The sequence below is a fragment of the Vipera berus genome (assembly GCF_964194415.1).
Source record: "Vipera berus genome assembly, chromosome: W".
NCBI classification, from domain to species: Eukaryota; Metazoa; Chordata; class Lepidosauria; order Squamata; family Viperidae; genus Vipera; species Vipera berus.
In genome coordinates this window covers 30,098,404-30,122,266 of record NC_138210.1, presented here as the reverse complement: position 1 = coordinate 30,122,266, position 23,863 = coordinate 30,098,404, and the positions used below count along the sequence as shown (strand labels likewise).

The window sequence follows — 23,863 nt, the reverse complement described above, 5'->3', positions numbered from 1 at the left end:
ATGGGGCAGTCATAGGGCCTGTGCGGGGGTAATTGATCCGCCTCTGTCTCGCTGAACACATCAGCAAAGTCGGACAGTTCGGGAGGCAAGGAAACCCCTGGGGAACCCTCCACCTGGCCGGCACAGATATGGCGGGAGTGGTCCACGCACTGCAAGCGTGGAACTGAAGCATCATATTCCTCCGGGGAAGAGGTGGTGGAGATGCACAACCACAAACCACGGCTGAAGTGGGTTCTGACAGTAGTACTGCTTTTGCATAACAAAACTAGCACACAGAGTAACTTAATGAACCTTAAACAATATGCAATCAAACACAGAATATTAGCATCTAATATGCAGGGTACTGGGATTAGTTATTAATAACCAAGCAAAGTGAAGGCATGTCTGAGGGTAGAATACAAGTATAGAGAGAAGACACTGGACATAATACTAAAGATGGCAGTACTGTAGCATAGAGGGGAGAAAAAGCCTCTCACCATATGTTGTGGACATTTATTTGCCAAATTTAGATACCACCCATCTCACTCATAGTGTCATGGCCCCATCGGGAACATCAGACGGGAATGGCAAGTCTCCCCTGGAATGTTTGGGGAGGTCAAGGCTGAGGACAATGCTGTCCCAGGCCCCTCAGGCATTGGGTGAGGTGGTCAACCAGACAGGGAGCTGCTTGCCCTCACAAACATGAGGGACGATCAGCTGTAGACAGGTAGTGGTGAGAGGCAGCAGATCTCCTCTGATGAGGAACAGCTGCCTCCCCCACTCAATCTGAGGGCACGGACAGTAGAGCGACAGTAGAGCGGAGGCAAGCTCAAAGGAGGTTTGCAAGGCTGCTTGAGAGAAGGTCGCCCTGCCCCTCCTCACGAGGAACACCTGGCTTAGGTTGACTTAAGCAGAGGCCGGGGGAGGTTGTCAGGAACAATTGTTTTGTTTTACTTTGGCATGTACTTCGCTGGCCTTGGAAAAACTGCTTTGAATCCTGTTTGTGTCTATGGAATATGACCCTTGCTTGTGGACTCTTGTCCTTGTCCTGTGGACCTGGAACCTTATGGACCTTGCTTTATGGACTTGCACCTTGTTTCTGGACTTCCTCTCTGCATTTGCAATTTGGCTCTGGTGATTACTGGCTTTGTTTGTTGAACTGTGGGTGGCTGCCTTCAGGGAAGTTTGGGGTGTAGCAGGGCCATTTGTTGTGGAATTAGCAGAGCAATAAAGGACTCTATAGAAGCCTGCCTCTGCCTAGGTGACCTGGGTTGTAACACACAGAGACACTCTGGGCAGTGTACAGTTAAAAGCATTTAACAACCTAAAAACCATATAAAACATGATACATGAATAAAAGGAGTCAGATAAAAACAAGGATAATATAAGTTAAAATTTAAAAGACAGGGGGAAGGCTGTCAATGTGCCACCCATCCCCAGGTTGTGACTTTCCAGTACTTTGAAGTACTGGAAAGAAATACACAGCACTATTCATAACATTTTAGAAATCAAATGTGAAATGAAATCACATTTTTACTAGGAATTACTAAGTTCATGGCTGCAAGGGCAAACTTAGCACTGAAATCAGACTGAGACTTATGGAGAACATACAGTAATCACAAAAATAACAGTATATATTCATAACAGAAGTTTGACTTAATTTAAGCAAGAATGGCTGCCATATATATTACATATTAAAGGTAGTCCTTGTTTAGCAATTACAGTTAGGACTGGCAACTTGGTTGTTAAACCAAGCAGTCGCTAATTGAAACTGCAACTGTGCTTCAGCTTTCCTTTGCTTTACAGATCTGCAAAGGTCATAAATGTAAGGAGTTACTTTTTCATCACTGTCATAACTGTGAACAGTTGCTAAAAAAGTCACTAAAAAGCACTACCTGTATGCAGCTAGTCAAATGTAAGTATTTACAGTACAGGTAGTCCTCGCTTAACGACTGAAGTTACAGCAGACACCCCGCCCCCCAAAGCTACTGATGACCTGGTCCCAAAGTTACGGCTGATGCAGTGCCCCCTGCAGTTGTTCATCTTCATGACAGACCGCAGGGATGCTGCAACATTCCACCCACCTCTTTCCTCCATCCCCCATCAGGTCCCTGAAGGGGTTGGACCTCTTCCTCACCCTGTCACCCACTGCAGTTACCTTTTGAAGAACTCTGGAGTGCTGGAAGATGCGTGGTGGGGAGGAGGCCCAGGCTATGTGGGGACCCGGTAAGGGAGAAAAGGCACAAGGGGAACCAGGGGTCTGTGTGTGAGAAGGTCTGTGGGAACCAGCTCCGATACTAGCAGCCAGTGTGCTTCTTCCCCAAACTCCTAGCTGTTTATTAGAGTGTTTTACAGGAGACTCAACCAAGATGAGAAACTTCCTTGCTCAGTGCAATATCTTCATCAGCACATGACCAGGAGAGTTCCTGACAAACAGATCAAAGGTATCTCCCATTCTCAACCTCCTCACGGCTTCTATCACCAGATGGTCTCTTCCCCTCATCGAACACAATGACCCAGACCTGGATAACTTCCAAAACTTTCTAGCCAGTTTTGGACAACACTTTGGTGACCTCTTACAAGAAGAAACAACTCCACCAGCTTTGCCAAGGCAACAGCACAGTGAGATCTTACATTGAAGAATTCAAATTGCTTGCTGCTGATTTGGATTGGAATGAGCCATCCTTGATTTCACAGTTCAGACATGGTCTAAATGACAAGTTTGCTAACAAACCCATCCTGCAGAGCTCCCCATACACTGGATAAAATCTACATAGCCTCCACAACAATTGAAACACGTTTTGCCGAAACCCAAGCTCACTCCAGCCATCACTACCTACCACCTCCTCAGCTACCTGGTCCCGTCTCCACCCCCATGCACCCCAACTGTTCCTGACATAGAACACAGAACCAATGCAAATTGCAGCAGTCAGACAAGCCCCAGCCATGGAAGAACGGAAGACACAGGGAGTTAGCTCTCTGTTTCTACTGTGGAGAACCCAGAAACATGGTCAAGGACTGCCCTTCAAAACCACCCAAGAGGGGAGATAAATGTCCCAACTGCTCCTTCACTACCAACCACCTGGACTGCAAACTCCAAGACCAAGGAAATGGTGACAGCCCCTCCAGCAAGAGCTCACAGGAGGGTTTCACCAAGCTTTGAAAGGGGCTCGCACACAACCTCACCAAGGTACAACCTCACCAAGGTACAACCTCACCAAGGTGCGTTGTTACACATTGACTCTGTTCTCTCCCTCCCCTCTGGTTAGGAAGTAATCTTACCTGCCCTGATAGATTTAGGAGCAAGAGCTAATGTTATAAACATGGCAACAGCAGAGGAGCGGAACATTCCAATGGTTCCCTTGAAGTTCCCCTTTTAAGTAAAAACTATTGACTGGCATGTTTTGAAAGCGGGTCCTATTACACATTCCACCCTCTCTCTGCAATTAACCATGGGCAATCACTCAGTGACGTTAACCCTTTTAATGACTAACCATCTGGACCTTCCCAGTCTTAGGATTCAATTGGATGCTACTTCACAACCCCATGATTAAATGGAAGAAACAGTAACTTACTTTTAACAACCCTGATTGCCTTCCTCATTGGAATTGTCTGTCCAAAACACCCCACCAGTCACCCCTGAAGACTAGCAGGGAGATTCCTAATCTCCCAAGCAAGAACACAGAGTTTCAAGATGTTTTTTGCGAGGAGGAAGCAGCAGTTCTTCCCCCAGACTGCAACTGTGCCATAGACCTGCTCCTGACTGTGAAAATACCTGCCAAAAGGCAGTACCCAATGTCAGCTAATGAGCTAACAACCTTGAAGCAATATTTGGACTCTAACTTGCAAAAAGGCTTTCTTTGACCTTCGAAATCACCAGCTTCAGTGCCAACCTTTTTGGTCCCCCCAAAGCAAGACCCTAATGCCCCAAGTGTGAGTGGAAACCCCCCTTCACGTAGTCCACAATTTTCAAGCCTTGAATTTGGTGACAGTCAGAAAACACTACCCACTACTACTCATTTCAGACCTTTGGGATAGACTACAAATGGCATTGACTATGTGATCGGCAGCCAAAGATGGAGAAGCTCTATACAGTCAGTAAAAACAAGACCCAGGAGCTGACTGTGGCTCAGATCATGAGCTTCTCGTTGCAAAATTTAGGCTTAAATTGAAGAAAGTAGGGAAAAGTGCTAGGCCACTCAGATATGAACTAAATCATATCCCTGATCTGATAGAAAGAGTGCCTGAAGAATTATGGAAAGAGGTTTGCAACACTGTACAAGACGTAGCAACTAAAACCATCTCAAAGAAAAAGAAATGCAAGGAATCAAAATGGCTGTCTGAGGAAGCTTTGCAAATAGCTGAGGAAAGAAGGGAAGCGAAAGGCAAGGTAGAAAGAGAAAGATACACCCAAATGAATGCAGAATTCCAAAGAATATCTAGAAGAGATAAGAATGCCACCTGAAATGAACAGTGCAAAGAAATAGAAGAAAACAATAGAATAGGGAGGACCAGAGATCTCTTCAAGAAAATTGGAGAGATGAAGGGAACGTTTCATGCAAAAATGAGCATGATAAAGGACCAAAATGGCAGGGACCTAACAGAGGCAGAAGAGATTAAGAAGAGGTGGAAAAATTACACAGAAGAACTATACAAGAACGAGCTTAATGTCCCTGATAATCACGATGAGGTGGTCACTGACCTCGAGCCAGACATCCTAGAATGTGAAGTGAAGTGGGCCTTAGAAAAGATGAGCAACAACAAAGCTAGTGGAGGTGACAGTATTCCAGCTGAGCTATTCAAAATCTTAAAAGACGATGCAGTAAAAGTGCTACACTCAATTTGCCAGCAAATTTGGAAAACTCAACAGTGGCCACAGGATTGGAAAAGATCAGTTTACATTCCAATTCCAAAGAAAGGCATTGCCAAAGAATGTTCAATCTATCGCACCATTGCACTCATTTCACATGCTAGTAAAGCTATGCTTAAAATCCTACAAGCTAGACTCCAGCAGTATGTGGATCGAGAACTACCAGAAGTACAGGCAGGATTTCGAAGAGGCAGAGGAACTAGAGATCAAATTGCCAACATACGCTGGATCATGGAGAAAGCTAGGGAGTTCCAGAAAAACATCTACTTCTGCTTCATTGACTATGCTAAAGCCTTTGATTGTGTGGATCATAACAAACTGTGGCAAGTTGTTAAAGAGATGGGAGTACCAGACCATCTTATTTGTCTCTTGAGAAACCTATATGTGGGTCAAGAATCAATAGTGAGAACTGGACACGGAACCACTGATTGGTTCAAAATTGGGAAAGGAGTCCGGCAAGGCTGTATACTGTCGCCCTGCCTATTTAACTTCTATGCAGAGCACATCATGAGAAAGGCAGAGCTAGATGAATCAAAAGTTGGAATTAAGATTGCCAGAAGAAATATCAACAACCTAAAATATGCAGATGATACCACTCTTAATGGCAGAAAGTGAAGAGGAACTAAAGAGCCTCTGGATGCGGGTGAAGAAGGAGAGTGCAAAAGTGGGCTTGAAACTCAACATTAAGAAAACCAAGATCATGGCATCTGGCTCTGTCAATTCCTGGCAAATAGATGGGGAAGAAATGGAGGTAGTGACAGATTTTATTTCCCTGGGCTCCAAGATCACCGCAAATGGGGACTGCAGCCAAGAAATTAAAAGATGCTTGCTCCTGGGGAGGAAAGCTATGTCAAATCTAGACAGCATACTAAAAGGCAGAGACATCACCCTGCCAACAAAAGTGCGTATAGTCAAGGCCATGGTTTTCCCAGTTGCAATGTATGGCTGTGAAAGTTGGACCATAAGAAAGGCTGAGCGCCAAAGAATTGAGGCCTTTGAACTATGGTGCTGGAGAAGACTCCTGCGAGTCCCTTAGACTGTAAGGCGATCAAACCGGTCAGTCCTAAAGGAGATCAACCCTGACTGTTCTTTAGAAGGCCAGATCCTGAAGTTGAAACTCAAATACTTTGGCCACCTAATGAGAAGGAAAGACTCACTAGAGAAGAGCCTAATGCTGGGAAAGATTGAGGGCAATAGAAGAACGGGACGATAGAGAATGAGGTGGCTGGATGGCGTCATTGAAACAGTAGGAGTGAACCTAAATGGACTCCAGAAGATGGTAGAGGACAGGAAGGCCTGGAGGAACGTTGTCCATGGGGTCACGATGGGTCGGACACGACTTTGCAACTGACAACAACAACAAAACGCATGCATTTTCTCCAGATTGGACCTTTTCAATGCTTATAATCTGATTAGAATCAAAGAGGTCCATGAATACTTAACCAACCTAAATGCCAGGTGTGACAAGTTTGAATACACTGTGGTCCCCTGAATCCCAGCACACAGAACATGTCCAGATAGTCCTCACTAGATTCAGAGACAATCATCTCTTTGCCAAACCAGAAAAATGTGCATTTGATCTGAAACAGTTAACACTTTTGAGGGTACTGTATCTGCACAAACAGTATACAAATGGACACCCAGAAAGTCAGAGCTGTACTAGAATGGCAAGCCCCACACACTGCCAAAGATATCCAACACTCCTGGGGCTTCACTAACTTCTGCAGAAAATGTATCTCTGGCTTTGCTCGCAAGGTTAATACTCTTACCCAACTCACAAAGAAAGGGGTTAGGTTTGCTTGGACTGCTACACACCAGACAGCATTTGAAGAGTTAAAGCAACTTTTTGCGCAGCAACCCCTCCTTCAGCATCTTGATCCATCAAAGAGGTTTGTGGTTCATGTGGATGCCTCAGATTTCACCACTGGAGCTGTTCTTCTCTAAGACTGCAAGGAGGGAAACAGTCTGTTGCCCTGTGCCTTTTTCTCAAGAGCTTTAACCACCCCAGAAAAAAACTATGATGTTTTCAACAAGGAACTCCTGGCAGTGAAATCTGCGTTTCACAGACCATAAGAACCTACATGTATTGCAACAGACTAAGTTGCTTTCTCCCAGACAAATTTGATGGAGTCTATTCATCTCACACTTTGATTTCTATATTTAGTATGTATCTGGCTCAAACAATTTACTGCCAGATGCCTTGTCACGCAAACCAGTTTTCTCAAGTGCATCACAATTCTGTAGCCTTGTTTCCAGCCAGCACCACAGACATCACCCTCTGGAAGGTTAGAAGCGACTCAACTGGACCAGGACTTACTAGAATCAAGGCATAGCAACTTCTAGACCACTTCTCCTGGACCCAAATGGATGACCTTTAAGGAAGCCCCAGCAGGTACCATATCCCCATTAGTGGTGGAGGGAGGTGCACTGAAGCACAAAGCCAAATTAGTGGTCCCTCTTGTAGAATTTTCTTATAACAAGTCTCTCCACACATTGATTTCAATGACACCCTTTCAAGCTATGTATGGCACACACACATGCACCCAAAGTATTGCCAGACCACCCCGCACTAGACTCACCAGTCCCAGGAGCTGTTGACTTCTTGCAGGAGCAACTCGCTGCCCAAGCCCTATTGAAGCAGTAGCTTGACCAAGCAAAGCAGTGTTACAAGAAGTCTGTGGATGCCCACAGACGGGAGCAACCGCCAATAGCAGTAGGGGACAAGGTCTGGCTCTCTACCAAGTTCATAGCATCCTCAACACCTTCCAAGAAGCTAGACACTAAGTTTGTGCCATTCAAGGCTCTCCGTCAAATCAATCCTGTCACATTCCATCTCCAATTGATTCCCTCTATGAAAGTATACCCAGTCTTTCATTGATTCTTGCTGTTTATTTTTTAAAAAATGTTTTATTAATTTTCAAGAATTACAATCTTTAGTGCTTAGTAAACAACATGTTGTCTGGGTTCACATACAGTATTTAAGATTAACTTCTTCAATATAAATCTATTCAGTATTGCACAATCCAGTATTTTTTCCCTGATCCTCCTTTCTTCCCCATATTTTTTCCATTTTCCCCTCATTACACAATTACAATTCTTGGTACTATTGATGTATCCAAAGTTAGATATAAACATCTTGATCATATTTTACTAATATTATACAAATAACAATATCATTCATTCATTTCATTCATTTATTAAATTTGTATACCGCCCTTCTCCCGAAGGACTCAGGGCGGTGAACAGGGCACATATAAATAGAAAATACAAAAATTAAAAGAGAATTAAATAATCGCCCAGATAAAACAGTAACAATATAAAAACCCATTAAAAAGCCCTAACATCCCCCATCAGGCCAGGCCAGCTTGTTCAAATAAATGGGTCTTCAGTCCGCGCCGGAAGGAGCGAAGGTCCGGTGCCGTCCGGAGCTCAACCGGCAGCTGGTTCCATAAAGCCGGAGCACCCACAGAGAAGGCCCTCCCCCTGGGGGCCACCAGCCGACATTCTCTGACCGGAGGCACCCTGAGGAGGCCCTCTCTGTGGGAACGCACGGGGCGGAGGGAAGTTGACGCCGGCAGCAGGTGGTCCCCGAGGTACTCCGGACCCATGCCATGTAGGGACTTAAAGACCATTACCAGAACCTTGAATCTCACCCGGAAGACAACTGGTAACCAATGCAGCTCGCGGAGCAAAGGTGTAACATGGGAGTACCGGGAAACTCCTAAGACAACTCTCGCGGCCGCATTCTGTACCAGTTGGAGCCTCCGAGTGGTCTTCAAGGGAAGCCCCATGTAAAGAGCATTGCAGTAGTCCAGCCGAGAGGTCACGAGCGCATGAGTGACCGTACACAGGGCATCCCGGTCCAGATAGGGCCGCAACTGGCGCACCAGGCGAACCTGGGCGAAAGCCCCCCTGGTCACGGCTACTATATGGTCTTCCAGGGTAAGCCGTGAATCTAGGAGGACTCCCAAGTTGCGAGCCCTATCCACGGGGGGTAAAAACTCACCCCCCATAGAAAGAGGTGGAATATTTTGAATGTCCCGGGATGCCGTAATGCACAGCCACTCAGTCTTGTCAGGGTTGAGCTGAAGTCTGTTCCTCCCCATCCAGACCCGAACCGCCTCCAGGCAACGGGACATCACGTCGAGGGCATCACTGGGGTGGTTTGGGGTCGAAATGAAAAGCTGGGTATCATCGGCGTATTGTTGATACCCAACTCCAAAACCACGAATGATCTCACCCAGCGGTTTCATGTAGATGTTGAACAGGAGAGGCGAGAGGACCGACCCCTGAGGAACTCCACAAACGAGAGCCCTTGGGGTCGACCTCAATTCATAAATCAATATCCTGGTTTTCGTGCTCTTTTTAAAGTTTGATTTCCCATCAATATTTGAAGTATCTTTGTCAGTTATGATATTCTCAATATTAATTACATTTATATAGCTAAAAATTTTATTCATACCAATCCTCTTATCAAAAAAAGAAAAAAAATGCTATTTTAATTTAAAATCATTATCTTTCATTATAAAAGTCTAATTATATCTAAGGGTCATCCATTCTTTTAATCATATTGAAACAAGTATTTAAACATATAATGCCCCCTCTAATGGGTCAAATCTTCTATTTTTTAAATCTAACTCTCGCTTTCTTTCTTTGCCAAGTAGCTTTCCAAGCCAAGGCAATTAAATCGCCCAGGAATTTTCTATTTTTGTGAAAGTTGCTTGGCATGAGGAAGAGAATTTAGATAGGGTGTTATTATTATTATTATTATTATTATTATTATTATTATTATTATTATTATTATTATTATTATTATTATTATTAGGGGGGGAATTCCGCCCTTTTATATTCTTTAAGCAACTCCCACTTTCCTTCTCCCTCAATTTCTCTCTTCATTTTTGTCTCCCAAGTTGTAATATTTCCCCTGACAGCTCTATGTTTTGTTGCTTAAAATCTTCTTCCTTGTCATCAGGTGTATTTTGCAGACTTAAGGGATAAAGGGTCTTTTGCATTTTCAATGTTATGGGTGAGTCTTGCAGTGTTTTATTTGTATATGGTAGTTCATATTTCCCTTCTTTTATCTCTTCCATCTCTAGGTCCATTTCCTCTGCTTCATCGCCTGATTTATTTGTTCATACTTTGTAGTACTTATCTGGGAACTTTCTAGTTGTAGATTTAATTTGGAGATTTGCTCATCTATGTTATCTAAATTATTTATAGTCTCATTATGGTTTATTTTTATGTCCTTTTTGTATGCAACAATTGTTTGGTGAATTATGTCACTGTGTAAGAAATTTTATGAACTGGAATAGCCATAGCAACAAGCCAGCCAATGAGAACTGTTTTTGATTAAGACACAGTATTGGCTGTGTGAGGCATGTGATCCAGCCTAGGTCTGGGCATGTCTTAGTCTTCTCTGTGTTTGTTTTTTTCTGATCTCCAAGTTAAGAGTTGTTGATGTTCCCCAGAGCTGAATGAAACTGTATGTACCATGTTTATATATATTTTATATAGTTTTTCTAAACTATGCCTCCTGCTCATTTTGAATGTGTGCTTATTTGGGGGGCTTATTTTTGCGCTGGAAAGCTGTAATAATCTAACACAGGGCTTTTCAACCTTTTCACCAATTGCACTACTTTTAGGATATGGCAATATTCGAGTACCACCTAGCAAGGTGTCAAAAACTTGATGACCAAAAAAAAACCTGTTCAAAGTTGCAATTGCACTGAAATTACTTATGATCATTGCAGCACGCCCAGGGTCATGTGATTTATATTTGGATGCTTGGCAACTGATTCATATTTATGATACTCACAGTGTCCCAGGGTCATGTGATTCCCCTTTTGCAACCTTTTGACAAGCAAAGTCAATGGCAGATCCTGTCTATTATATCCTCTGTCATCTATGTCTTAGTAAAAGTTCCTGCTTGGACAATCTTGTCTCCAAGAGTTTTTCTTTCCTAAGATGTGGATCGGAATGGGTTCTGACAGGAATGCTACAGGCAAAATCCATGCAGGAGAAAAATACTTCAAAATCCCTTGCAGCAAAACTTACAGCTAACAATAGCAGAGCAATAGAAGCTAACACGGGACATCAGCCATCAGCCAAATAGAAATTGCCAAACACTCCTTAAGAGCACAAAGCCCACATTGCACAAATCCCAGAACTTCAAAGTCACAAAAGCACATAAGAATCCTTCCACTCTCCATCTCCCTCCCTCCATGCCTCACCTCCAGCCATTGCTGCCTTTTTTCATTCCTCTTGGAGGGCAACCCCTCTCCCACTGCATTTCTTGCCTGTTTGCTGCTGCCAGCACAGGTGGCTGCCACAGCAGTTGTAGATTGGCTCATGGCCGGCCTGCTTGATCTCTCCTCTCCCTCCTGCCCTCCTCCTCCTCCTCCTTTCCTTTCAGTGCCTTCTAGAACTGACTCCACCTCCTCCCAAGGCTGCTTTTTTTTCTCTCTCCCTCTCCCGCCCACACTGCCTTTTATAGCCTCTCTGCCCCCCTCCTCCTCCTTTCTCATGGGGGAGGTTGAGCCAGAAGTGAGCCTGGGGCCTTTGCCTTGCCCTAGCCACTCTGCAGCTCCAGAGGCCTCTCTCACAGTAAGTCCTTGCCTGTGCTGGCTCTTTCCCTCCCCCACTACACTTGGCTAGGCAGGGCTGTGTACCACCTGCCACTTGTTAATGTGCCACAAGCGGCACTTGTACCACCGGTTGAAAAGCCCTGATCTAACAGGTTATGGGCCCAGCCAGCCAGCCCTTGCACACAGTACAGGAAAGTTCAGATTGAAGAAAAAGGATTGAGGCTCAACATAGAGCTGTGACTGCCTGAGTTAAGAAAGAAAAAGGCAAAGACTCAGCTGAAGGCTTGCAGGATGGCTGATTTAAAGGAGAGCTCTCTGCCTCAATTGGGACAAAAACATTATCTTATTTGGGCTGCAAAAAGGGAATGCTTTCTGAAGGCTAAGGAGCTCTGGGATATTGTGATTAATCCACCCCAGGGCAATTAGCAGCTGCAGATCAACTGAGGCATGGTAAGGCACTGGCTTACATCATCTTAAGTGTGGAAGATGAACAATTCTTAAGAAGCTGTAACAGTATTTGAAGATAATGCTGCTTGCATTAAAATGGCAACAGGTGACAGAGTGAAAAGTAGAAGCGAGCATGTGGACATTAAATATTGTAATGTCAGAGAAGCCATCAGAAGTAAACTAATTCGCTTGCTTCATTGTTCTTCAGATGACAATCTGGCAGATGTAATGACCAAGCCATTTGGTGGAGTACACCATGGGAAGAGTATTACGTTATTTGGTTTTATGTCTATTCCAGTCATAAAGGGAGGAGTGTCACTGTGTAAGAAATTTTATGAACTGGAACAGCCATAACAACAAACCAGCCAATGAGAACTGTTTTTGATTAAGACACAGTATTGGCTGTGTGAGGCATGTGATCCAGCCTAGGTCTGGGCGTGTCTTAGTCTTCTCTATGTTGTTTTTTTCTGATTCCCAAGTTAAGAGTTGTTGATGTTCCCCAGAGCTGAATGAAACTGTATCATGTTTATATATATATATTATACAGGTGAAACTCGAAAAATTAGAATATCGTGCAAAAGTTCATTTATTTCAGTAATGTAACTTAAAAATGGAAACTAATATATGAGATAGACTCATTACATGAAAAGCAAGATAGTTCAAGCTGTGATTTGTCATAATTGTGATGATTATGGTGTACAGCTCATGAAAACCCCAAATCCACAATCTCAGAAAATTAGAATATTACATGCAATCAATAAAACAAGGAGTGTACATAGAACAATATCGGACCTCTGAAAAGTATAAGCATGCATATGTACTCAGTACTTGGTTTGGGCCCCTTTTGCAGCAATTACTGCCTCAATGCGGCGTGGCATGGAAGCTATCAGCCTGTGGCACTGCTGAGGTGTTATGGAAGACCAGGATGCTTCAATAGCGGCCTTCAGCTCTTCTGCATTGTTCGGTCTCATGTCTCTCATCTTTCTCTTGGTAATGCCTCACAGATTCTCTATGGGGTTCAGGTCAGGCGAGTTTGCTGGCCAATCAAGCACAGTAATCCCACGGTCATTGAACCAGGTTTTGGTGCTTTGGGCAGTGTGGGCAGGTGCCAAGTCCTGCTGGAAAATGAAGTCAGCATCCCCATAAAGCTCGTCTGCAGAAGGAAGCATGAAGTGCTCCAAAATCTCCTGGTAGACAGCTGTGTTGACCCTGGACTTAATGAAGCACAGTGGACCAACACCAGCAGATGACATGGCTCCCCAAATCAACACAGACTGTGGAAACTTCACACTAGACTTCAAGCATCTTGCAGTGTGTGCCTCTCCATTCTTCCTCCAGACTCTGGGTCCTTGGTTTCCAAATGAGATGCAAAAGTTTGACTTTGGACCACTGAGCAACAGACCAGATCTGTTTTTCTTTAGCCCAGATAAGATGCTTCTGACATTGTTTGTTGTTCAGGAGCGGCTTGACAAGAGGAATATGACATTTGAAGCCCATGTCCAGGATCCGTCTGTGTGTGGTGGCTCTTGATGCACTGACTCCAGCCTCAGTCCACTCCTTGTGAAAGTCCCCAACACTTTTGAATGGCAATCCTCTCCAGGCTGCGGTCATCACTGCTGCTTGTGCACCTTTTTCTTCCACACTTTTCCCTTCCACATAACTTTCTATTAATGTGCTTTGATACAGCACTTTGGGAACATCCAACTTCTTTTGCAATTACCTTTTGAGGCTTTCCCTCCTTATGGATGGTGTCAGTGATGGTTTTCTGCACAACTGTCAGGTCAGCAGTCTTCCCCATGATTGTGATTCCTACTGAACCAGACTGAGAGACCATTTAAAGGCTCAGGAACCCTTTGCAGGTGTTATGGCTTAATTAGCTGATTAGAGTGGAACACTTTGAGCCTAGAATATTGCACCTTTTCACAATATTCTAATTTTCTGAGATTGTGGATTTGGGGTTTTCGTGTGCTGTACGCCATAATCATCACAATTATGACAAATCACGGCTTGAACTATCTTGCTTTGCATGTAATGAGTCTATCTCATATATTAGTTTCCCCTTTTAAGTTGCATTACTGAAATAAATGAACTTTTGCACAATATTCTAATTTTTTGAGTTTCACCTGTAGATAGTTTTTCTAAACTATGCCTCCTGCTCATTTTGAATGTGCGCTTATTTTGGGGGCTTATTTTTGCGCTGGAAAACTGTAATAGTCTTATCACCAGTCTCAGTAAGAGTAGAACAAAGTTTCTTGTATTTTTCTGGTCTATATGTAGCCTTTATAATCCAATAGGTTCTAGATACAGGTCCAGCCCCAAAAGCAATTATTTTATAGTGATCCTTTGTCTCAGGCATCCAAAAATTGTCAGTCAGGCAAGGTTGTAATCCACAGTGTTCAAAGTGTTCAAAATGTTCAACCTCCCTGAAAACTGCTCAAAAGTCTCTCCCAGCCAGACATAATCAAAGGTCAATTTTTTCTTTCTCTCCCACTAGTTTTTGAGATTAAAAATCCAAGCTCAGTAGGTGTTTATAGTCCAAAAAGACCAGGGTGATAAGTATGCCAAAATATTTCCCTTTATTGCCAGCTGTTCTCCCTTAAGCTAGGAGTCACCAAGCAGCCAGGAAGCTAGTTATAGTGCTGAACTCAAATCCACCACTAGATGTCACTCAAACTCCATTTTACACTCTTAAGAGAAAGGATTGATTTCTTATGTTTTACCTCAATGTTTTTTTTTCAAAGAGAAAATCTTAACAATTATCTCAGTTCTCAAATTTATCAAAACTGTGGCTTTATGTTACTTCCACTTCAATATTGTGTATTTCTGAAACAAGCACAAAATTGTTGGCCACACTTCCGGGTGGCAAGGCTCCGCCGCCGGCAGCCATTTAGGCTGTCAGCCCCAACGCTCCGTAGAATCGCCAAATACAGCGCCGATCAGCTGTTTTGGCGGCTCGGAAGCCCCCTCCTCGGGAGAAGAGGAGGGGGTGAGCGCCCAGGCAGGGGTAGAGCTCTCCCGGGCCACCAGAGTTGAAACTCTGGTGGCTGAAGGATTGAGCCCCCCCGAAGCCTGAGTTTGCTCCGGACCTCGGGACGCCTCTGCTCCAGGGCTTTGGAGCAGAGCAGGGCGTAGCAACCATCCCTGCCAGCGAGAGTTAACTTCGGATTACTTGGATGCAGGCAGAGCGGTACAGGAGAATTATGTTAAAGCAAGTATATGATCTTTAACTCAGTGGACTTTGTGGAGTTTGTTAAAAGTGAAAGTGCGCAACAATTTCAAGTGGGTGAAAATGGCTGCCAAATCTTCTAAAGTTCCTAGAAGCGCAGGGGCTTCCCCGGTGCAGCAATCTTCGTTACAAGCTTTAATGCCCCCCCCTACACCTGCACCTGCTTTAACAGTAAAAGATTTGCAGGATGTTTTGCAAGAGGCTTTGAAAAAGCAATCTCAACAATTAGCTGAACTTATGGAGGAGAAGCTTACAGAAATGAGGGCAGACATTTTACTTGCATTTCAAGGCATGGCTGTTTGTATAGAGCATCTGGACGAGAGAGTGGAAGATCTCAGCCAAAATAATATTAGATTAGATGCTAAAATGACGGAGACTGAAAATGTGGTGGATAAGATTGACGACGACTTGACCTTGGTACAGTATAGAGAGATGGAGTTCGCTGTGAGAATTAGAGGGATAAAAGAGGATTCTAAGGAAAATTTGAAAAAAATAGTCTCAGAGGCTTTGGAAGGTGTTTTGGAGCGTTCAGCAGAAGAAATTATGGAAGATATAGATAAAATTTTTCGCATTAATTCGTGGATTGCAAGACAAAGGAAACTACCTAGAGATGTGGTGGTTTACTTCACAAAGAGAGCAATTAGAAATAAGGTTATTCAAGCTTTTTATAATAACAAATTCGCAATTGCAGAACAAGAAGTCTTAATTTTAAAAGAGATCCCTCCAAGAATTCTAAGGAGAAGGAAGGAGTTTGCTTTTCTGGTAGAAGAATTAAGAAGACGGGATATTCAGTTCAGATGGGAGATTCCAGTGGGCATGGGGGTGATGTATGCAGGCACGAGACATCGTCTTCTCACTGTTCTACAGGCACGTGATTTTTATGCTAATGTTTTAAAAGCTGTTCCTATACAACTTTTGGAATCTAATAAGAAGAATGGTGGAGTGCACAAACCACAAAGTGAGAGTTCACAAGGTGCGAAAGGAATTATGCAGTTGAAAGATGGAGAATCTTAGAAAGGTACAAGAGTGGATCAAATTTCAGTACCGGAGGAGGCTAGAGACCAAAGAATGACACGTGCTGCAGCTAGACGAATGAGACAAGAGCAAGAGCATCAGAGAGCTGTGACGGTACCTCCAAAACTTACCTACAGTGAAGCAGTGGGAGGAGCGCGACCCAAGAGAGTGCAGGTGATTTTGGAAGAGGCGCTCCAAAAGCTTCAGGTCGCAAAAGATGGCGACAAAACTTCTAACCTGGAATGTTAATGGTTTGAATTCACCACAGAAGAGGAAGAAAGTATTTCAATATTTAAAGCAATTTAAAAATGATGTTATTTGTTTACAGGAAACACATATCAGAGTGTCGGATCAAAACTACTTGGCTAATTTGAGGTTGGGCACACCGTTTATTGCTTCAGCGATTGACAAGAAAAATGGAGTGGTTATTTATGTTAGGAAAACTTTGACAGCATCTTTAATTGAAGCAGATAAACAAGGAAGATATGTTATGATTGAACTGTTAATAGAAGGCAAGAAAACGCTTTTGGTTGGACTATATGCACCTAATCAACAACAAGGAGATTTTTACAGTTTATTACATAACAAGATTATTCAGTGGGATTATAAATCTTGTATTTTTATGGGAGACTGGAATGGCGTTTTGGATGTACAAATGGATAACGGGTTTTTTTTAAAAGCACCCCAAGTCATGCTAAACTGCCTAAATCTTTTTTTGAGATGAAGGATGACTTGGAATTGCGAGATATCTGGAGAGAAAGGAATTTGCAAGAAAAGGATTATACTTTTTTCTCCGATAGGCATCAATCTTTTTCTAGGATTGATTTTGTTTTGATTACTAATGATTTTTTTTCTAGGATCAAGAAGATCAAGATTTGTCCAAGAACTATATCTGATCATAGCCCAGTATGGTTAGAGATAGAAAAAGATAATAGGGATAGACGGTCTTGGCGCTTAAATGAAAACTTGTTTAGATATCAGGAAAATGTGGAAGAGTGTAAAAAACAGATGAAGGAATTTTTTAAAATTAATATGCATAAAGGTACTTCTATTGACATGGTTTGGGATGCAAGTAAAGCTTACATGAGAGGTGTATTAATATATTTGAATAATAAACATAGACGTAAAATGGAATTTAGGAGGAAAGAGTTAGAGGATGAAATTAAGGAAAAAAGGCTTTAATTTTGAATCCATCTGACAGGAAGATTAAAGAGGTAATTACTTTACTTAGGGGTCAGTTTGATAAGTTAATGGCAGATCAAGTTGCTATTAATTTGCGGTATGCTAGACATAATACTTTTTGTAATGCTAATAAACCAGGTAGATGGTTAGCTTATTTGTTAAGAAAGAAGCAAAGGGCTGCTAATATAGATAGAATAGGGCATAAGGGGAAAATAGTGTATCAGCAGAGTCTTATTAAAAAGACTTTTGCTGATTTTTATTCTAAGTTATATGTTAGAGATAAGATTAGAGACGCAGATATTGATGATTATTTGACAAGAGCTAATATTCCCGTGCTTACGCAAGAACAAAAGGAAGGGATGAATCAGTTGATAACTGATGAAGAAATTTTTTTAGCAATCAAACAATTGAAAGTGGGTAAAGCGCCGGGTACTGACGGATTGACTGCTGTGTATTATAAAAATTTGCAGATGGAAATGGTGAAGCCTTTAAGGGAATTATTCAAGACAATCCAAATGGGAGGAGGGGTACCTCCATCTTGGAAGACTGCTTTTATTTCTTTGATTCCGAAGGAAGATCAGGATGTCACCCAAGTTAAAAATTATAGGCCAATATCACTTTTGAATACTGACTACAAGATATTTGCAAAAATTTTAGCTAATAGGTTAATGAGGGTAATACAACAAGTAATTCATGGTGATCAAACTGGATTTATAAGTGGTAGACAAATGAAGAATAATGTGAGACATATTGTAGACTTATTGGAATTTTTGGAAAGAAACAATCAGATCCCTGCAGCGCTGATCTTTTTGGATGCTGAAAAAGCCTTTGATCAATTGGATTGGCAATTTTTGATGAAAGTACTAGAAAAAATGGAATTTGGGGATAAATTTTTACAATCAGGGCTATTTATCAAAAGCAAACAGCTCGTATAATAGTTAATAATAGTTTGACTGAACTATGTAATATTGAAAAAGGTACAAGGCAGGGGTGCCCGTTGTCACCTCTATTATTTGTTTTAACATTGGAAATATTACTGATTAAAATACGTAATTCGGATAAAATTAGGGGAATCCAAATAAGAGATCAGGATTACAGATTGAGGGCGTTTGCAGATGATCTGGTTGTTACATTAACTCAGCCTGATTATTCAGTTGTAGAATTGATGGAGATAATAATGCAATATGGGAGAGTTTCTGGATTTAAGATTAACATACAAAAAACTAAAATACTGACTAAAAATATGACAGTATCTCAAAAGGCTGTTTTAGAAGAATTAACGGGATTTGAAATAGTTAAAAGGGTTAAATATTTGGGGATATATTTGTCAGCCTCAAATGTGAAGTTATATAAAAATAATTAGGAAAAGTTATGGGGAAAAGTACAAAAAGAGCTAGATAGTTGGAAAAATCTACAATTATCTTTATTGGGAAGAATTGCAGCAGTGAAAATGAATGTTTTGCCAAAATTCTTATTTTTATTTCAAATGATACCTATACTTAAAAAGGATTTAAACTTGGAGGAATGGCAAAAAGGAGTTAATAAATTTGTCTGGGCAGGGAAAAAGCCACGAGTTAAATTTAAGATAATGCAAGATATGCGTGAAAGAGGCGGTCTTAAAATGCCTAATTTTAAATTATATTATGAGGCTGCTGCTTTGTCAGCGATAAGTGACTGGTTTAATTTAACACAAGCGAGATTATTAAATCTTGAGGGTTATGATTTGTTATTTGGATGGCATGCATATTTATTGTATGATAAGAAGGTGGATAATGTGTTTAAGATACATATTTTAAGGTATGCTCTGTTGCGAGTCTGGAAAAAGTATAGACATAAGTTAAATTATAAGATACCTATTTGGGCAATACCTAAACACGCAATAGAAAATATAAATGTGGGATTTAAACATGATGTGACTACATATAAGGAAATTTTAAGTTTTGAAAGGACTGTATGGCAATTAAAGTCATATAGTATTTTAAAAGAAGAAAAGATTGTACAAACTTGGTTTCAGTATGGGCATCTACAGGCTAGATGGAAAGAGGACCAGAAAACTGGTTTTTCAATGATTGATGAAAATTTGGTAAAGCAAATTAGAGATCAAGGTCAAGCACATATAACAAGGATATATACTGCATTGACAGAAATTGATTCAGATACGGAACTTGTTAAAGATTGTATGATAAAGTGGGCTCAGAATTTTCAAGAAGTTATCACAATGGATACCTGGGAAAAGATCTGGGTTAGAAATGTAAAATTTACACAGGCCCAAAATTTAAGAGAGAATTTTTATAAAATGTTTTATAGATGGCATTTAGATCCAAAAAAATTAGCAAGTATGTACCCGAACTGTCAGCCCAAATGTTGGAGGTGTGGCTGTGAGGATGCAATGTATTTTCATATATGGACTTGCAAAAAGGTTAAAGCTTTTTGGATTAAAATTTGGTGGAATAGGCAACAAATATTTAAGAAAAGGATAAAGTTTTCTCCGCAACTGTTTTTATTGGGTATTATTACAGATTTCACCATTATAGAGATTAAGTTGATGTTGAATTTAATTACGGCAGCGAGACTTTTAGTAGCGCAATATTGGTAGAAGGAAGAACTGCCGACTATAGAAGAATGGACTTTGAAAGTTTCTAACTTGGCGGATATGGCAAAGATTTCAGCGTATCTGAAAGATCATTCGCAACAGAGATACACTGTGGAGTGGAAGAGATGGATTGATTATATCCAGAATAAATATGGGACTAAAAAGTTTCATTTAGCATTTGAATAAGTAATGGATTTATATGATGTATAATTAGCTTTTAGTTATTTTACTAAGAGTTAAAGTGCGATAGAATTTAATATTTTATTGTTGTTTGCATATTTTAGATTATGTTTGTTTGTATTTTTATACCCTGTATTTAGCTCTGGGAAGTTGGGGAGGGGGAGGGGAGGGGAGGGTTGGGGAGGGTTGGGGGGAGGGGAGGGGGAGGGGGGGTTGTATTCTAAAATGTATCTTAAAACTTTTCAATAAAAAAAATAATTGTTGGCCACAATAGAACAATATGGTGAGGTCACAGGCCTGATAATAGAGAAAATACTAAAGTTTTGACAAAGAACTTAACAGAAAAACAGAAAACGCAACTTGCAAGAAAAACAAATCTTCAAATAGTTAAAAAAGTTAAGTACTTGGGAATTTACTTAACAGCAAGATGTATAACAGTAAAAGAGGACAACTATACAAAATTATTAAAACAAATAAAACTGGACTTAGAAAAGTGGAAAAATCTCCAACTGTCAGTACTGGGGAGAATAGCTACAATTAAAATGAATATCTTACCAAAAATACTTTTTTTATTTCAAACTATTCCGGTAAAATTAGAAAAAGCCTTCTTTGATGAACTGAATACCATAATACTGGAATTTATTTGGCAAGGGAAAAAAGCACGAATTAAAGTGAAATTGCTACAGGACGTTAGAGAAAGGGGAGGATTTGGACTCCCAGAGTGGAAATTATATTACCAAGCAGCTATTTTAACGTGGATTAAATAATGGATAACACTTAGATACAAAAGATTGCTATACCTAGAGGGGGATGACCTGCAGATTGGCTGGCATGCCTTTCTGTGGTATGGGGAGAATAAAGCGCATAGATATTTCCAGAATCATGCTATAAGAAATGCACCTCTCTTAGAATGGGAAAAAATAAAAGAAAAAATTTATATTAAGATACCTGGATGGCTTTCAACAATGGAAGCCTTTGCTTACCCAAACTTAATTAACTATGATAAACTTGTAACATGTAAAGACTTACTGGACAATGAAGGAAGATTGAAATCTAGACAAGACTTACAACAACAAGGTATTGACCTATCATGGTGGCCATACCTACAAATCCAATCAAGATATGAAAAAGACGTGACAACAATGGGGCTTGTGCTGCCACCATGTGGCCGTGTGGAGAAATCACAATGTGGGCAGTCAGACCCTCCTACCCTATGATGTATTTCCTTTCCCCTCCCCTTTCTGGGATGGACTTCCTCCTCCTTTGTCCCTAGAGAGTCCATTCTCCATTAGCCAGAAGACATGGGGTAACTTGCAGACTCAATATGCAGTTCCTGGGAATACTACCATTTTCTAACCTTAGAGATACCTTGGAAATATCTTGGAAATGCTGTACAAAGGTCATCTGAATGCATCCACCTACTGTATTCAACTTTACCTGCAATAAAGGTATTTCTATATGATAAAAGGTGTCTCTATGAGTTCAAAACTATCTGGAGAGATATGTTAATGTTAATGATATCTGTTTATATAGACCATAGAGGTCTTATCAAGAGATTAATTAAAGTACAACAGCTTCGATCCAGAATAGTTAGAAAATGGTAGTATTCCCAGGAACTGCATATTAAGTCTGCAAGTTGCTCTATAAGGAACAGACAAAATGTGATCTTACATTGCTAAAAACAGATGAAAAGCTGAATTAAAAACTTTATAGATTTCTGCTTAACTTAAAGATGGAGGAGGAACAAGTTAAAGAAACAATGATAATATTGGCAAAAAACGTTGGACATACTATAGAGCTTGAAGAATAGGAAAAGTTATGGGATAGAAATATTAGATTAACGAAAGCTGTACCATATAAAGAAAATTTGTATAAAATATTTTATAGATGGCACATGACACCAATGAGACTAGCCAAAATGTTTAAAAATACTTCAAATGTGTGTTGGAAATGTAACCGAAGAACAGGTACTTATTACCATATCTGGTGGTCATGTCCTAAAGCTAAAAGGTTTTGGCTTAAGATACATTTATGGTTGGAGAAGATGATTAAAAAACAAATAGAATTTAAACCAGAATTGTTTCTGTTAGGAATGATAGGCCCCAACTATGACAAGGAGAGCGGATACTTAATGTTACATGTATTGACAGCAGCGAGAATTATGTATGCCCAATAATGGAAAAATGAAGTTACCGACTGAAGTATTAATCAAGAAAATATCGGATTGTGCAGAAATGGACAGATTAGAGATTAAAGAAAAAGAGCATTCAGTTTACTATAGAACTTGGAATAAATTCTATCAATGGCTAGATAAGCGAGTTAGAGAGAAAGGAATGTGATATGCAATTTTGAATTTGAGTAAGAAAAATACTATACATTGAAAACTAAGTATTGTTGATGATTATTATACCTATCATTGTTATCAATTATTAGCTTTATTACTTTTATTTATATATATTTACCCAGACAATATGCTGTTTGCCAAATATTGAATGTTATTGGGGGAAACCCCAACCCTCACCCCCAATCTTTCCTGTACCCTAACCCTAATTCCCATCCCCTTACCCCTTTCCTTAACCTTATAAAAACTAATAAAAAATTTTCAAAAAAAATATTGTGTATTTCTGTCCCCCATAGAAATTAAAACTCCGCTTCCATTCACATTTGGAGGTTTTTAGCTTCTTGGCAGCCTTCCCCAGAAAATTCAGTTGTAAACAAGTAAAGAAAGGATCAATATTTTCACCCAGTTCCAAACATGCTGTTTATGATCTGCTAATTGGTGCTTTTCTTCTTCGGTTGTCAGCAGCTAGTGGCTGCAGGCCACTAGTGGGCTGAGAGCTGTTTGCAACTGGGCCACAGAAACTGTGGGTGAGCGCATGCACATGTGCTCCATTTGCGTGAGTGGCAGGCATGTGTGCATGCTGCTCGCGCAAATGGAGCTGCACACACGGACCTGCCGGCCACTCACTCGGAACCACCCCCCTCCCCCTATGCCGGTGTACAAAGCCAGAAAGGTTGGGGAACACTGCTTTAAAGGCAATCACTAACCCCTTGAATTAGGCACAAAATGAACTGGCAGCTCTCACTTTAAAGCACAGAATCCCTGGGACGAGTAACCATATAGCCTGTCTGGAATTACTGTACTGTATCACAAAGTTGCAAGAAAAATGCTGTGCATGTATGTTGCACAAACATTTTGTACTGGTTCTGAATGTTTTGCTCTTTTCTGCTGGTAAAGATGTTCCTCCATCGGGACTACTAAGGATGGAACAAGAGCTGATACAGATTTTAGTCGTCTAGCACAGCAAAATATGTAAGAATCACTGTAACTAAGTTGTTCTGTATTTTATTTTTATGAACTGGTATCAGAATCTGATGTGATTTGCAAATGTTTCTTTTCCAGATGTTCTTTAAATATGGTGCTTTGTCAGATATGGGAGAGACTGTCTTCTCATAACTCTTACTCCTCACAACCATAGAGGGAGGCAGAGGAACCCAATCACTTCTCTGATCACGAGCAATTAAAGCAGAAGTTAATTATAGTAGTTGTCCTTTTCTGGGAGGAAAGCGAAAGTGCAACCTTTCTCAGAAGTTTGTGTGCTTTTATAGTGCAAGGGCACTATATTAAGCTGTAATGCTTTCAGACCTTTTGTACAAAACAATGGTTGCACGAACAGTATTGTGATTGTGATGTGTAGTTATTTGATCAAAATAATGGCAAAAATTAAAATGCATAGTACATTTAAGATTAAAGTCATTTTGGTCTTAGCTGTAATTCAGCATAATGC

The 23,863-nt window shown here is 40.9% G+C and overlaps 1 protein-coding gene across 1 annotated transcript in view; it reads right to left on the bottom strand.

The window, feature by feature from the left end:
- Positions 1 to 627: 627 nt before the first annotated feature.
- The window catches only part of LOC308676252 (importin subunit beta-1-like), a gene marked incomplete at its 3' end in the record, with an annotated part of 67,075 nt that continues 43,839 nt past the window's right edge, over positions 628 to 23,863 (bottom strand). The window contains exon 12 of the mRNA XM_081342066.1: positions 628 to 765. Within this exon, the coding sequence (XP_081198192.1) occupies positions 628 to 765 (138 nt within the window). The remainder of the gene's footprint in view (positions 766 to 23,863) is intronic.